The following is a 15,787-nucleotide window of genomic DNA, read 5'->3' as shown; positions in this document are numbered from 1 at the left end:
TTGGAACAATAACATTAACAGGTGACATTCAAAACAAATTGTGAGACAGTTTAAACCTTTCTGGGCAAAAAGTCAGGGTGGTGAAATTTTTCTTTCTTGTTTTTTTGTTTTTTTTTAAAAAAAGTTTTACAAAATCCAGGCAGACAGGAATTTTCTTTGGTGAATAATACATGCGAACCTCAGACTTCACCAGGCTTCACCTGTCAGACTTTTCTCCATCAAAAAAAGCACCTTTTTTAGTGCTTTACTGTTACTGTGGAGATATCGACTTTTGCCCAAGAAAAACATTAATCGTCCTGAAAAATTTACCCAAGAACATGGTTTCAGGAAAATGCATTTACTGCTCAGTCAGCAACTTGTGTAGAAAAAAAAACGCATCTGAACTTGTAACAGCTTAGATATTAGATTATGTTTACATTGTCTATGAATCAATGCAAGAGCAGTCATCTTGACTGTTTGGCTGAGCAGGTGAAATGAGGCTCTGGGATTTTGTAGCTGACATGCATGACTTCATCTCTCAGAGTCTTTTGTTTGCAGTCTGTTGAGACAATACCCTACACAACCGCAGGAGAACTGAGAGGCATGTCAGATAAACACTAATTCTCTTTACTGCTGAGATCCTGCTCATGACTCTGGTGGGGAAAAGCATAGTTAGAAGGTGTAGAGAGGTGGTGTGGCTGCTTGGCTGTACACGTGCCTTGCAGTCTGCACAGCATGTGTCACAAAGCCTTCACTGACACCCACACACCTCTGCCTTCTGGATGGATGACTGGCCGGGACAAGCTGCCCCACTATCTGTACAGACAGGATTACTTTAACAACATGCATTATTCAATGGATGGGACCCATGCTGATAAAGTCCATGTTCCATTTTTTACTCCCTGTGGTCCCGTCTGTCAGCCTGTACCTGTGTGCAACACTGTGATGCTGTGTAGTAGAATAAAGCTGACAAAGATGCAGCATTATTCTCCAAACAACTGTAGTGTAAGATGAACAGGCTAGGCTTTATTACGAGTACTTCATCTGCAGCACTGTCTCGCCCCCACACAAACGCAGCCCCGCTTTGACTCTGGGGACTGAGTTCTCAACTCAGCGCCTATAACACTTAGACTTCCCTTACAAGGTTATGGGTTTAATGAGACCACAGTGCAGGGAATCCTCCAGTCAGCTGAGAGTACACTGGTCACTGCTGCTCTACAATTGAAGGGCTAGTTCACACAAATCCTTAAGAGCATTTCTCCCATTTAACCCCTCGTGGTATTGTTTAGGCTATTGGCAGGGTTTTGAAATGAGATTTCTGCTGACACCTCAAAAAACAAGGAATGGAGGAATTCTGTTTGTGGTGCTCAACATTATTTTCTGTACTTCAATACTCTTTTAAAACAGGCATAGTTTCACATCTAGTAAAAAGGCTAGTAATGTAATGTGCTTCAAACACTTAAGTGTTTGTTCAGTAGAAAAATTCAGAAAAGGTCAAAACACTTTAAAACATGCATAGATTTTCACATGCATAATGGAAAGTAAAGAAAAAAAACAAAACAAAAAAACAGACAACACTCAAAATGACCCAAAAATACAAAATACACACCACACATTAAATTAACGAAGAAAAGCAGTGCCCTTTTTGTACCTGGGATAACATTATATCTACATTATACATCATATATACATTTATATGTATTAGGACTGAGTCAATCAGTTAAATTCTTTAAGTGCAAGTCCAAATTTAAGGAAATGGGCTCCTTTCAAAGATTTTGGGGACCTTGGAAAAACGCTTGTGAGCTGTATAGTTCTTTTCCTGCCATTGTTCCAGGGACATTTTTGGAGTCATATTGCCAAAGCGCTTCTGGTAGTTCCTGGAAGTAAGCACAGATCCTGAGCCACGTGTTTTGCTTCAAACAGGTCTTAAATCCATTCTTCATAACTATAAAGAGCTAAATCAGAATGACGTACCTGCGTGTAAGGTCCGAAGGATGCTGCCACTGTCTGTCATGAGAGCTCGGTGTCTGGTCGGCCACATGGCTCATCAGGTTCAACAGCTCAGACATGACATCTTCAGAAAACACAAAATGTGTTGTTTTTAAAAACAGATTTGAAGATCAACATTTATATTTACGAGTACTGACAGGAACTAGGAAACGAGATCACATCTCTCCTGTGTTAGCCTCTCTGCATTGGCTCCCTGTAAAATCCAGAATCGAATTTAAAATCCTCCTCCTCACCTACAAAGCCATTAATGGTCAGGCACCATCGTACCTTGGAGAGCTTATAGTTCCCTATTTTCCCAATAGGACACTTCGCTCTCTAAATGCAGGTCAACTTGTGGTTCCCAGAGTTTGTAAGAGTAGAATGGGGGGCAGAGCCTTCAGCTATCAGGCTCCTCTCCTGTGGAACCAGCTCCCAGTGTGGGTTCGGGAGGCAGACACCCTCTCTACCTTTAAGATCAGGCTTAAAACTGTCTTGTTTAGTAAAGCTTATAGTTAGGGCTGGCTCGGGTATGTCCTGACCCATCCCTTAGTTATGCTGCTATAGAGCTAGACTGCTGGGGGATTCCCATGATTCACTGGGCGCTCTCTCCCTATTTCTGTCTCTCTCCCCCTCTCTCTCTCGATGACTTCATGCCATTAACTTTGTTTCCTTTTCTCTCCCGTAGTTTGTGCTTCTCCTCTCTCTCCCTCTCTCTGTCCTCATTCTGCAGGTATCTCTGCCTCGGGAGCAGCAGGATCCAGATCCACCACTACTCATCTTTACTATTAACCACTGTTACCTGTCATCATTATTATTGATAACACCATTACCTACACAGCTGTTCCTGGTCTCTCTCTCTCTCTCTCTCTCTCTCTCTCTTCTCTCCCCTCTCCTCCCCCTCCCCCTCTTTCTATCTTCTCCTAAACCCAACCGGTCGAGGCAGACGGCCGCCCACCCTGAGCCCGGTTCTGTTGGAGGTTTCTTCCTGTTAAAAGGGAGTTTTTCCTCCCCCCTGTCGCCAAGCGCTTGCTCGTTGTGGGGACTGTTGGGTTTTTCTCTGTAACAAAGTAAGGTCTTGACCTTACCCTGTAAAGTGCCTTGAGATAATGTATATTATGATTTGGCGCTATACAAATAAAATTGAATTGAATTGAATTGAATATTTACGCTGATTGTCAACAAAATGTAGTAAAGGATGGAGGGCAAAGTTACATGCCCTTCAAATATGTTCACATTCAAAGAATGTGAGAAAACAAAACAAAGGAAATGCCATTCACTATTTAAAAGTAATTATCATGATATAGACTTTAGGTGATATCATCCAGCCCTACACTCACATTCTCTCATAAATACACTCATAAAACAATGCCATTAAAGGCTGTCTCAGTGTGATTCTCTGGGGTTACTGGTAGAGCTCAGGTTCATACCTTGAACTGCTCCTGTTTTCTCCTTCATGTGTCTGGTGACAGCATGGACATAACTCTTTTTTCCACGTTCCCAGTCCACTTCCCTGTCAAACACCACCCGCCTGAAAAAAAGACAATATCATAAGCACACTTAACTGCAGCCACCAAACGAGACAGGAAAGCAATGTATGTATGAATGTATGCGTGAGTATCCTGAGTAGAGGTAAGCAAAATCATGCTCAGTTGATACGACCTTATAGCCACTGACACAGACAGGCAGACTGGTAAAAATATGCGACAATTATCAAAGATAGGTAGTCACCTTTACAACCATTAAACCACAGCCAGAACTCCCGCACTGTGTCTCAATTGGCGTTCTTCTGTGCTTAGATTTGCTACTTCGAGTGCATAAGTGCATTCAAACTGACATTTATGGCAACATGCAGTGTGCTGTGAGTACCACGATGGTGTACTCAAAAAAGTTGGATTTCCCATGCTGAATGAAACAAGGGGCACACACACAAAGTAAACAGTTTACTTTTAAATCAATTGGGTAAAGCAGCCAGCAGATGTTTTGGTGAGAGGAAATCGCGGTCAAATGATGCAATCAACATTGCAATAAGTGCACAACGACTGTGTTTGAGAGAACACCAAGCAGCAACCTCCAGGGCTGAAAAATGAAGCAAACACTGAAGTGCCAAAGACTGCAGTTCCCCAGGTGACCACTTGAGGCTGGCTCCAAAAGCAAGTAAAGCCCTGCAGGCCCTGAGTAGACCTGGTATTAACATTTGACTCGGGATCCAATCATAAGTGGACAACTCTACGTACAGGTGTGAACATACCCAGGACGCATTGAGGACGCATCTGGGGTCTGAGACCACTCAGACCACATTTGGAGGGGGTCTGGGCCACATTATTTTAGCAGCATGAACACAAATGCATCCTGGCCACACTGAAGGACCACCTCCTCTACAGACGTCTTCTGCCACAGTCTAATTAATCCCATCACAATTTCATAAAGAACCCAATATATTTTACTGTTTTTAATGGCAAAAACTTTATTTCACTGTAGAGCTGTGCACATTGATTCACTGAACCCATCCATAGAGCTCCCTTTCTCTCACTCACGCTCTCTCTCACACTCTCTCGCACACACATGCACGTACGCACGTGCACACACACACACACTGACAGATCCGTCTGTCGGATTGGCTAAACACAACAACACTCTACAGCTAATTTCACCCATCATGACAACTGTACGTGTGTGTGTTTTTGTGCGTGCGTCAGAGAGAGAGAGCGGTTCGGATAGGTTCAGCGAATCATAGCTCTACAGTGAAATAAAATTGTATTAATATATAGTCATATACATAGTATACAGAGAGTCCTCCATGCAAGTGTACTCAGGGAAGGAACCAAGTGGAGACAGTGTACCACACTGTGTTTCATGTGGTCATATTGCTCCACCTAGAGGTGAATTCACTACAATACCTTTGACTCCTGCCACTGCTGACACATTTGTCTCTCTGGGAAACTCTCTTATCTGGATTTGGCCTTGTAGGTTTAGCGTTCAGCTCCGGCAGAGCAGGTGCTCCTGGTTTACTGCTGGTTTGCTGGTTGGGAACCATCACAACTGATTTCACCTTGAAAAAGCACAGAGGCTGTGGGCATGAACATACAGTATGCACACTATATACTGTTCAAGATGAGCTCAGTAAATTACATGTGAGCAGGACCACATCATCAGTACCTGATGAAGCAGTACAGCTGAGGAAACTTACCTGTACTTGGAGAGGTAAGGTGGTTTCATAACTGGTGTCTGAAGTGGCCTCCTCTCCACTAAGTGTAGTCTGACACTCACGGATAGGCTCCATCACATCTCCACACACCTCCTCTATCACCTGTCTACTTTGCTCACTACCAGCATTCAACGTCACTGTGACACTGTGGCACACTGATGATTCAAATATCGGGGGACCGATATTCCACATCTCTTCAACGTCACCATCTAAAGAATCTACATCTGAGTTCTTTGTCTCCAGTCGTGGCCCACTAACAGTAGGACACAAATCACTAACTGAGAACAAATTCTGCTGTCCAGACAGCATAGCTTGTTCAGATGAATTTTCAGGATGGCTTTCATTCTGTGGCCCCTGAATCTCACCTATCCTGTGCAAGGGGCTAGAGGCAGCTGTGAACAGCTGAGGGTATCCACACTGAGGGGGGCTCTTTCCTGTTTTAAGGTTCTTAATATAGGACATGGAGAAATAACCCTTATCTGTGTCCTCATCTTTTACATTTAGATGCATTTCTCTTGTCCGCTCCTCTCGTTCTTTGTCCACTTGCCCATCTCCTCTTTCCAACTCTTGTCCATGTGCCACAGCGGGAATTAAGTCTGCTTTATTCTGAAATGTGTCACTACTCTTGCAGCTGTCTACATGTTCAGGCAATCCTCCATCAGAGTAAGTGCCAACAGGATTGAGACACAAGATGTCATCAACATCACAGTCAAAAGTAGGTGCCAGATTTAAGACCACGTTCTCACACTTAAAACTGTGGGCTGCAGTCCTCTTATCACCCCCTGGCTCTGTTGAGGACCCACAATCCACATGCACAGAGTGCAGCTGAGAGTTCACACTTTCTTTTATTTCACTCCTCAGAGCATGTGTCTTATCTAACGATGCAGAGAAGGTGAAAGGGGACGCAGAGTCTGGGGGGCTGCAGTCGTCCATGAAACACCCGAGGTCTGGGGACAAAGCCTCTGAATTATAGGACTTTTTTGCTGGAGACTCATAACCATCATCGGGACTGGAATGCTCAAATTTCCTTTTTTCCAAACAGTTGTTCACTACCTCAATTTTAAAGTTTATAAATGAATTAGAAAACTTTCTGTGGCTATCCAGACTGGCTTTTTGGCCACATGTGATCATCTTTGAATACACAGAAAGAGGTTTCAAGTGTTCACATTTCGATGGATTCAGCCTTATGAAAACTGCACTCCCTGAGTGTGCCTTTTCATCCATGTCTGTTGAAAAACAAGAACACACAAATCAGACCATCAGTTAAATACCCCAAGCAAAATATTAATTATTATATATTTTAATTATTAGATATTATTACTAGACTCAAACTAATATAAACACTATACATACATATAAATATTTTTACTTTATCAATAGCAGATACGCAAGTTCTTCAAGAAAAGCAAAAAATATTTGTGCTCATTAGATCCTACATAAGATCCGAAAAGCTTTCCCCCTAATAAATGATCCCAAGTTTGCTCTAACTCCCTTTGGACTGTACGGGCCATGTCCACCAGTTCTTTCCTAGTGAAGCCACTCTTCATTCCTGTCAAAGGCAGCGTTTGAAACTGAGAACACACTCTCATACAAGCAAAGTGTCATATTCTGAGCGAGAGAATGGGCCTTTACTGATTCCTCAAAATGGCTTTTAGATAGTGATGTTACGTGAGGGTTGAGCATAGCAGAGCTTGTCCGGTGAAGCACACGTGTGACACATTCATTGTTTTAGATGTATGACATAACTGATGAGGTAGGAAATTTTCCTCCATTTGGTTAAAGAAAAAATGGGAAGGCCTACGCTAAAAATCATTCAAGAGGTGGAAACTTGATTGAACATCACCTACTAAATGCTGAACCCACTGTCGCTCAGGGAGCCGATAGCTGAACACAAATATCACTGCACTGACCTATCAAGACTTAAGAGCTATTAAAGCTTGCCTCCATCCTTTAGCTTCATTTAATGAAGCCACTGAGGAGCTCGCAGAAGGAAAAAAATGGCTCTGGACTAAAGGTGTTATCCCTTTTAAAAATGTTAAAACACCATCTGCAAGACTTACTGCCCTGCCTAAATATAGTGGCAAGTCAAATGGAGGGAGACCTAAAGCAGCTGAGAGAGAAGCTTCACGTATGGCAATCCATGAGCATTATGTCACTTGCCACACTGCTAGATCTCAGATTTAAGAGGGTGTGAAGATCAATCCCTCCAAGCACAATATCCACAGCAATCTACATCACAAGCTGCAGAAAAATCTGGGGTTTTCTTTTGTTGTTGTTGTCTTTCTTTAATTACTGCATTCACTAACAGCATTGTTTGCTTATCAGGTAACAGTCTGTGGTGCCATCTCGACAACAGCGTCAAACAGTCTGACAGCAGACACCACTTTCGAGGTACAAAAGTACTTCGCAGAACTCATTATTGGATGGCTTGAGGACCCACTGAAATATTGTCAAGGTCATAAAGCGATTTATCCCTGCCTTTACAAGCTGCCAATGGGGTTTTTGTAAACCCCAGCCTTATCTGTCCATTGTGAAGGGTGCTTTCAAAGGCAGAGGAGATCGTTTCAATGACACAAAATCGTTTTAGTTAACACTCAGATAACATTTTTGAGTTATCCCGCCATTATATTGCCTTGGCCTCATTAGTTTATATTCAAACGTATGTTCAGATTTAAATGAGTATGATACAAAGTCGGCTATTTATGCACAGAATTGTACTCATTCCTTGGAGAAGTAACCTGGACCCCGATTAAGTCAGAAAAGTCCCATCACACACTTGATATACTGGTAGGTTTATCCTCACAAACTCAAAGTACAGCAAAGCTTTGCTAAAACCCACAGGGACCCATACTAAATTCAAAAGTAAACAGTGCGAGTAATTTCTGAACACACCGAAATTTAAAGTTAAAATCATGTTCAACCTCTTTTCTATTTATGGGGCAGCTAAAAGGCGCAATCCTACAACTATAATGTCTTTAAAAGGTTTAAAAACAGAAGTCACTGTTAGCATAAGCTTTAAATGCTACGTGTGCGTGCAGAACATCAGCTAAGTTATATCTCTGAACATGGAGTGGCTTTCCCCCGCTAAATTTACCCACATCTTGTCTAATTTTCAGGAACGAAGCCATAAGTTTCAGTTCATGTATGGTGAGTATTACATTACCCACTGTCAGATAAATGTAAACATCTCCGACGTTAAGCTGAACAACCTCAGTGAAGTTTGAAGGTGATTTTCAACGGCAGAAACACTCGGCGGGCATTCACGTTAGCAATTCAGGCTAAAGCTAACTCGGTTAACGCCACCGATAAAAAGTCACCTGTAAACCTGCAAACTGAGCCGGGTTCATCTGGGTTAGCCAAATTAAACATCGGCGCTCTACCACGATGTGCCGGCACTGAATTAAACGCACAATCCTTCCTAAAGTCACCAAAGCACAGACGCTACTCGCCGCTCTTCACGCAGGCTCCGCTCTGTCGGGGGCGCGCACAGGTGCGTGTGATGACAGGGCGGTCCCGTGGGGCGGGGGCGCGGTCCGGCGTGGTCTCTGTGCTGTTGTCAACATTTCATTTCAGAAAGTGTGAGCTGTGATGTGAACTGTCACAAGACCAAGAATCAAGGAGACCAATGGAAGCTGACTGAAAATATGTCTCACTGTGGAAGTTTCACAATGGATTTAAAGACGAAACCTAACGAGTTGTCTTGAAAACACCAACACATGATGAAGAAAATGAAAATATTCATGTTATATAATGTCACAATCAGAATCACTGTTCTTGGGACACATGCAGTGAGTAACTGAGCTCAAAGTACTTCACTGTACTATATTTCAAATGTCATCATCTGCATTTCATTGCATATTACTCTGGCCTTATTTAGGGTTGAAGCAAGCTTAAATTTACTTGGTTCTGCTTGAATATAAGTTTTTATAAGATTTCTTAAAAACTAAAGTCTACTAAAAAAATTTGCTTGATCCTGACACTGAGCAGCCCTAGAATCAATTTTACATTTATTAGTATTGAGGACAGCTGAAAAAAAAAAGAATCTTCAAAGATTAAAAACCCCTGTAAAACCAAACATTTCTGCTTTTCTAGATATTACTATGACTGAATGAGATAATGTGATTATATTTGTGATTTGGGTGAAGTGACATTTAAAAAAAATAATTTGGTATGGGAACATAAACCCAGTTTAGAGGCAAAAAAAAGAAAATACTATATGCAAAAACAAAAGAACTACATGCAAAGACACTTGAGTGAAGTGGTATGGAGATAGTCCCCTTTGTGTAATGACTCAATACAAGTCATATATATTTAACTGAGCATTAAAAATTCATCTGAAAGTCGAAATGTGTGAAGAATATATTAACATTTCTGAAACAATGAATATGAGAGCACATTAAAATTGACCAGGTAATTGAATTTCATATCTAACATAATCTGTCCTTGAGGAGCAATTATTCACTACCGCACTCTTTAAAACATTTTCAGATGGTGCAGACTGGCGTCCTTGTCAAAGGTGATCATCCTGGAATAAACTGAGAGAGGTTTCAAATGTTCATATTAGGCTGAACTGAGCCTACTGTCTTTTAGCCACAGTCAAGACCAAAATGATCTCTTTTCCTCTGTGGAGGGAGATTGTTCACTACTTCAGTCTTGTTTCATAGCTGTAAAGCAACAGAATATAAAAAAGTCAAAGACAGTGAAAAAGGTACTGTTTACACTGTAGTGACTGGAACACATAATGTTGAATTCCCTTCAATGAAAGGTATGTTGGTAAGAGCAGAGGCACAGAGACATTTTATTATGTGTGACAAAATTTAACATGAAAAAAATGTAAAATATATGAGACATGATAAATGACATCAATGGTTGTAAGGTATGCTAATGGTGTCTAGCATTAAAAGTAAATGTTTTAGGACAGCAGATAGCAGTGCAGTCTCTCTTATACCAATAAAAGTATCCCACCTTCACCATATGAAATGATCTTCCGCTGCTCTACTCTTTATGTCGACCAGTTCACACAAAACACAAAAGAACATTTCCCACTTACCCACTGTGATATAGGTCCATGCAACGCTTTTATTTGCTGAGGTCTTGAGGTATCTGCCTCTGAGACTTCTGCTTCACTACAGGAGAGGAGACTCAAACCTGTTGAGAGAAATTACATTTGAACTCAAAACCAGCAGCTGTGTGTTAGGTCAGGGGGACGCGGCCGCTGTCTGAATTCATCAGGTCCAGCAGCTTAGTCATGACCACTTCAGAAAACACAAATGTGCTTTTAAACCAGGTTTACAAAGACCAGACTTGCATTTACACTGACGGCCAAAAGGATGTCATGATGTTGAAGTGAGGGTAATAACGACGTGCCCTTCATAACCTGAAATGAGACAACGCAAGAAAGGAGCCTGAGCCATGTCTTTCACCTTGCTTTTAATCCACACTTCATGACTATAAAGAACCAAGTGACAATGATATATGTGCACGTCAGAGGGACGCTGCCACTGTCTGCCATTAGGGTGTGGTGTCTGGTCAGTCACGTGGGTCATCAGGTTCAGAAGCTCAGTCATGACACCTTGAGAAAACACAAAATGTGTTGTTTTTACGAACAGATTTAAAATTCAACATTTGTATTTACTCTGGTAACAAACTGCAGCGAAGGGTGGAGGGAAAACTGACAGGCCTTTCAAAAATGACAAGAATATGAGAAAACCAAGCAAAGGAACTGCCATTCACTATTCAAAAATAATTCAATAACTAAGTAATAGACTTCAGGTGATACCATCCAGTCCTACACTTACATTTTCACATCAGTGCTGAATCAAAATACTGTTATAAAACAATGCTATTAAAGGCTGTCTCAGTGTCAGTCTCTAAGGTTTTCAGTAGACTCTCCCATCAGATATAATTACTTTAAAACCTTTTCGCGCGTAACAAAGCATTGGATATTGTCAAAGCAAACATGCACACATTTTTGAGTTGATGTGTGTGTGTGTATATGTGTGTGTGTGTGTGTGTGTGTGTGTGTCTGTGTGTCTATATATATGTGTGTGTGTCTGTTTAGTGTTTTGGGGGGGTGGGGGGGTGGCTTGGGTTATGCAGTGATTGCACATATGTATGTATATGTATGAAGTTGTGTTTGCAACTTTGTGTTGTAACTGTAATCTTATACTGTTTGGGATCAGATGAGGTGGTATATTGGGATGATATTGCTTGTAAGTTCGATTTGGTTTTCATATTCCATTTACATCTTTTCTGTCTTTTATTTACCTGCTCAGGGACTACGGGTGGAAATTTTATTTTTATTTTTTGCAAGGTTAATGTTTACTTGTGCCCTGCCCCTGCCTAAATAAATAAATAAATAAATAAATAAAACTCAGGTTCATACCATGAGCTGCTCCTGGATTCTCCTTCATGTGTCTGGTGACTAAATGAAATAGCTCTATGCAAGCACACTTCAGCACAGTCAACCATACAAGACATCGCATGCTTCAGACAGGGTGACAGCAAAACCAGCTCAACCAGCTCAGTTGATATGGCCATATAGACACTGATGACGCAGAGAGGCAGACTGGTAAAAATATGCACAGTATTAGCAAGGATGGACACATTCGCCCTTACAACTGCAGCCAACGCTCTCACACTGTGATTCATGTGGTCATATTGTTCCACCTAGAGGTGAATTCACTACAATACCTTTGACTCCTCCCTTTGACACATCATCAGTACCTGATGAGGCAGTACAGCTGAGGAAACTTACCTGTACTTGGAGAGGTAAGGTGGTTTCATAACTGGTGTCCATCCCCTCTTTCCAACTCTTGTCCATGTGCCTCAGTAGGAATTCAGTCTGCTTTTCTGTGAAATGCGTTGCTACTCTTGCAGCTCTCCACATGTTCAGGAAATCCCCCAGCAGAGTGAATGCCGGCAGGATTGAGACACAAGATGTCGTAATCGTCAACATCACAGTGGTGTGCATTTTTTTCACTATGACGCTGAACACTGAGGCCAAGTGGACCGTCAATGGTAAAACCTTAGGCGAGCCAGACTTCATTGTGAGTCTCCTTGAGAACTTAGGGTACGGGTGCTGGAAGGGGACAAATGAATTGAAGAAGCTGACAGCTGTTAAATATGTCCTATGAAATTTGAATTAGTTTTGATAATTCCTGATAGATTCCTGTCCAGACTCATCATAATTTCATATGACCAGATTATATACATATACATCACCCTCCAAAATCAAAATACACATGGATAAAATCCTCAAATTCAAATACTCATAAAAATCTTTCCATTACAGGTTGACTAGGTTTCCCTTTAATTTGCCCAGAGACAGCAGAGTATAATTTATTAAAACATGGTCAAACAAGGTCATTGACAATCTGAACAGGAATCAAACATTTCAGCAAATATATTGAGAAATGGGGAAAAGGGAATACAGAATTTTCCAATGAACTTATGGAAATTAATTTATGGTTGTTATTTTTATTTTTTATTTTTTCAAAAGGAAGCCAAAAAGACCTCAGATTTCATAGGGCATATTTAGCAGTCAATTTCTCAGTTAGGACCCAGTGCAATTTATATAATATTTCGATATGATTTTTCACAGGATCCATAAATTGATGACCAGAATGGACAAACTGAGTAAGCCGTGTCTATTGAAATACGACTGCTCGCCCTAACCCAAACAATCATAATCTAATCTGCGTTCTGGCCCCCGCAGCGTGGGGGAGTGCTGGAACAACTCCCCCACGAGATCGCTGCAGTGAGACACTTCCTTGTACATGAAAACATACTTGGCAATAAACCTGATTCTGATTCTGATTCTGATTCTGAAATTGTTTCACTCGGTTGCACCCCTTTTGGACTCGTATAAGTACCTGGGTGTTCACCTGAACAATAAACTGGACTGGACTGACAGCACACATCTTTACAAGAAAGGACAGAGCAGGCTGTACCTGCTATGGAGACTCTCTCTCTTTTTAGGACTGTGGTGGCATCAGCCATCTTTTAGGGTGTGGTCTGCTGGGGCAGCAGCGTCTCCACTGCTGACAGGAGGAGACTGAACAGGCTGATCAGGAAAGCCAGCTCTGCTCTGGGATGCCCCCTGGACTCAGTGGAGGTAGTGGGCGACAGGAGAATGGTGGCGAAGCTATCATCCCTGTTGGAGAACACCTCCCACCCCCTGCAGGACACTCTGACAGCACTGAGCAGCTCCTTCACACACACACCAGAAATGCCCCCAAACCACAAGATCAGTGACCTTAAGTTACCTCAGGGGCTGACTCACATGACCTATAGTAACCCTACTAGTGGAACTTGTTGGTGGAAGGACTTGTTGAATGAGGAGGTCTTCAGGGACATCATTGTAAATACTAAAACCTGAGAATCTTCTGAGTTTGGTTTTAAAGCTGTGGGGTTTTTTTGGGGATATCTCTGGTGGTATGAGATGAACTGGGAGAATGGGGGAGATTATAGGGAGTCTGAGAGTTCAGTCTTGTTATAGATATACAGTTTCTGATTTGTGAATATGGGCCTTAAAGTAAGATATGTGTAATGATACATCTAATGAATTTAAACTTTTCCATTGCTCTGTTTACAAACCACTACTTCTATATTGCACAAGCATTTCCTGTGAGTTAGACCCTGCTGCAGACCTGGTTTCCCAGAAGTCTGAGGTTTTTGTGTGGTGGTAAATCACGTGTTTTCCACTGCTGTCTTTGTTACTGTACAATACATAAGAGGTGTCATGTTGACAAATGGTTTTCAAGATAGCAACAACAGTAAATACTGCACAGCAGATTCCTGACACGAGCTGAGTGATTATCTCTTATCTTGACAAAAGACCAGACACTATTACTCAGCATATTTATCTGAAAATGACATCTTGTTTGCCTCTCATTTTCACTGGAAAGAGGTCTCATGTACAGGGTCCTGGGTTAAAATCCTGTCAGAGACCCAGTTTGAAGGATTGTAATTAATTTTGGTACAGATATTAATTTCTCCTCCCGTAGACTGTAAAACCTTTGATGATTCCCGCAGGTCAAAATCTTATGTTTCAGGTTTCAGACCAAACACCTGTAAAGCTAATGTCATTCCCATTTGTGTTTGTGCTAATTAACTAATGTGGCTCAGAGCACTGGTGTGCCTAAGTACCTGTGCTTCACAGAGCTGCTAGTGTGACAATAAACATTCAGTCTAATGTACTGATCATGACAAAGTCAGTGCCACAGTCAATTAAGGTGTAAAGTTTATTCAAAACCTGTTAACTTGTTTGGTGAAAACTCTCATACAAAATAGGCTGTCACCTCCAGTTGGTGTTTAAACCCTAGATAACACTGTTATGTTTATGTGATGTCAGCATCAGGACATTTACATACTTGTGTTGAGAGTGTTGCTTGTGTTTATTACTTCCTGTTTTTTCTCATTGGGTAAAGTGATCACACCATCAGCTCACCTCATGTTCCACATGCACACAAAAAACACCTACTGATAATTACATTACTAGAAAGTTGTCACACCACATGTCAGTGAATTAGAAGTGAAGTACAGTGTTTTATACATTTAGGTTAGACTAAACAAGGCCATGTTTTGCTGACCTTTTTGCACTCAGTCAGTAAAAAGTTAACTGCATGTGGACATTCAAATGATCTTGTTTAGCTCCAGAAAAGCTGCTCACCCTTTATCAGTACAGTGTTCACTACTTTTACAAATGTCTTAGCACTTTAGTCTTGCCTAGACACAGAGAGTAAGAGGGGCAGTTTTAGTAGCCAGGGCAGGTCGTGTAGGACATATTTTTAGAATTACACTCCAAGAATTCCTGTTACTGGCTTCGTCACACCACAGCATGCTGCTCCTCAACCCGCTCGCACTGGCTGAGTCAAAATCACCAGATAATGAAAACACACCCCTGTATCCATAGAAACCTATGTTTGACAATAAAAACAAAAACATCGCGATTTCACTTTTCATTTTTAATGTTTGTGACAAGAAAAACAAGAACATGTTACATGATTTGATTGACAGGCAGAGAGGTAACAGAAGGACTCATGTATAGGCTAAGACTTAAAGACATAATATGACAGGACAGGAACTACCTCATAGCATAATCCAATCCAATCCAACAACAGTACATCTTCACTATATTTCACTCAACAAAGAAAACTGCAATGGATAGAATTACACACATATACATACACAGGCTGCTGAATATGCTGCCAATTCTCTCCCACTGGGTAATGGTTTGTCTTTGTAGCTGGTGCTTATACTAAATGTCATAAAACAGCACTTGATGAAAAAGGACTTGACTTGAAAAGTCATTGAAGGAGCTCAACAAAGACAGGAGCTAATTTAATGGGACGGTACATGTGTTGAGACAAGACTCAAAGTACTTTTTATATGTCAAAGATGAAGGACATACACAAATACTGTGTGTGTATATATATATATATATATATATATATATATAGTAACAAATATTATCATTTAATATTTTATAAATACATTTAGTGTATTATCCAACAGTATGAATATAAATATATATAAATATATATTTATGAAATACAATATATTAATATAAATACAAGCTATACAATAGAAATATAATCTACCAGAATATTA

The 15,787-nt window shown here is 41.0% G+C and overlaps 1 protein-coding gene across 3 annotated transcripts; it reads right to left on the bottom strand.

Moving 5' to 3' along the window:
* Positions 1–1,642: 1,642 nt before the first annotated feature.
* Positions 1,643–8,676, bottom strand: LOC139614168 (uncharacterized). 3 transcript variants are annotated; one of them, XM_071471338.1, is made up of 6 exons: positions 8,337–8,676; positions 5,156–6,399; positions 4,866–5,017; positions 3,396–3,496; positions 1,954–2,053; positions 1,643–1,856 (listed from the first exon to the last, which is right to left on the bottom strand). In XM_071471338.1, exons 2-6 carry the CDS (start codon positions 6,395–6,397, stop codon positions 1,727–1,729), a joined length of 1,725 nt encoding a protein of 574 aa, XP_071327439.1. In that variant the 5' UTR covers positions 6,398–6,399; positions 8,337–8,676; the 3' UTR covers positions 1,643–1,726. The 3 variants fall into 3 exon arrangements, with proteins under 3 accessions (XP_071327439.1, XP_071327438.1, XP_071327437.1); XM_071471337.1 differs by having other exon boundaries at positions 8,341–8,676; XM_071471336.1 differs by having other exon boundaries at positions 8,491–8,676.
* Positions 8,677–15,787: the final 7,111 nt, after the last annotated feature.

This window comes from Trachinotus anak, unplaced genomic scaffold, assembly GCF_046630095.1.
Source record: "Trachinotus anak isolate AG129_WGS33_773 ecotype Australia unplaced genomic scaffold, CSIRO_AGI_Tana_v1 ptg000033l, whole genome shotgun sequence".
NCBI lineage: Eukaryota > Metazoa > Chordata > Actinopteri > Carangiformes > Carangidae > Trachinotus > Trachinotus anak.
The sequence above is the reverse complement of the archived record's forward strand: the minus strand, read 5'-3'. Positions and strand labels throughout refer to the sequence as shown.

Bases quoted from the DNA above. Each gene is read 5' to 3' on its own strand.
- LOC139614168 (XM_071471336.1), bottom strand. From the start codon at position 8,542: ATGTTTAATTTGGCTAACCCAGATGAACCCGGCTCAGTTTGCAGGTTT. The intron at 6,400-8,490 runs GTGACTTTTTAT...GTTTTTCAACAG, and splicing joins CTCAGTTTGCAGGTTTACAG to ACATGGATGAAAAGGCACAC. The intron at 5,018-5,155 runs GTAAGTTTCCTC...TGCTTTTTCAAG, and splicing joins CCTTACCTCTCCAAGTACAG to GTGAAATCAGTTGTGATGGT.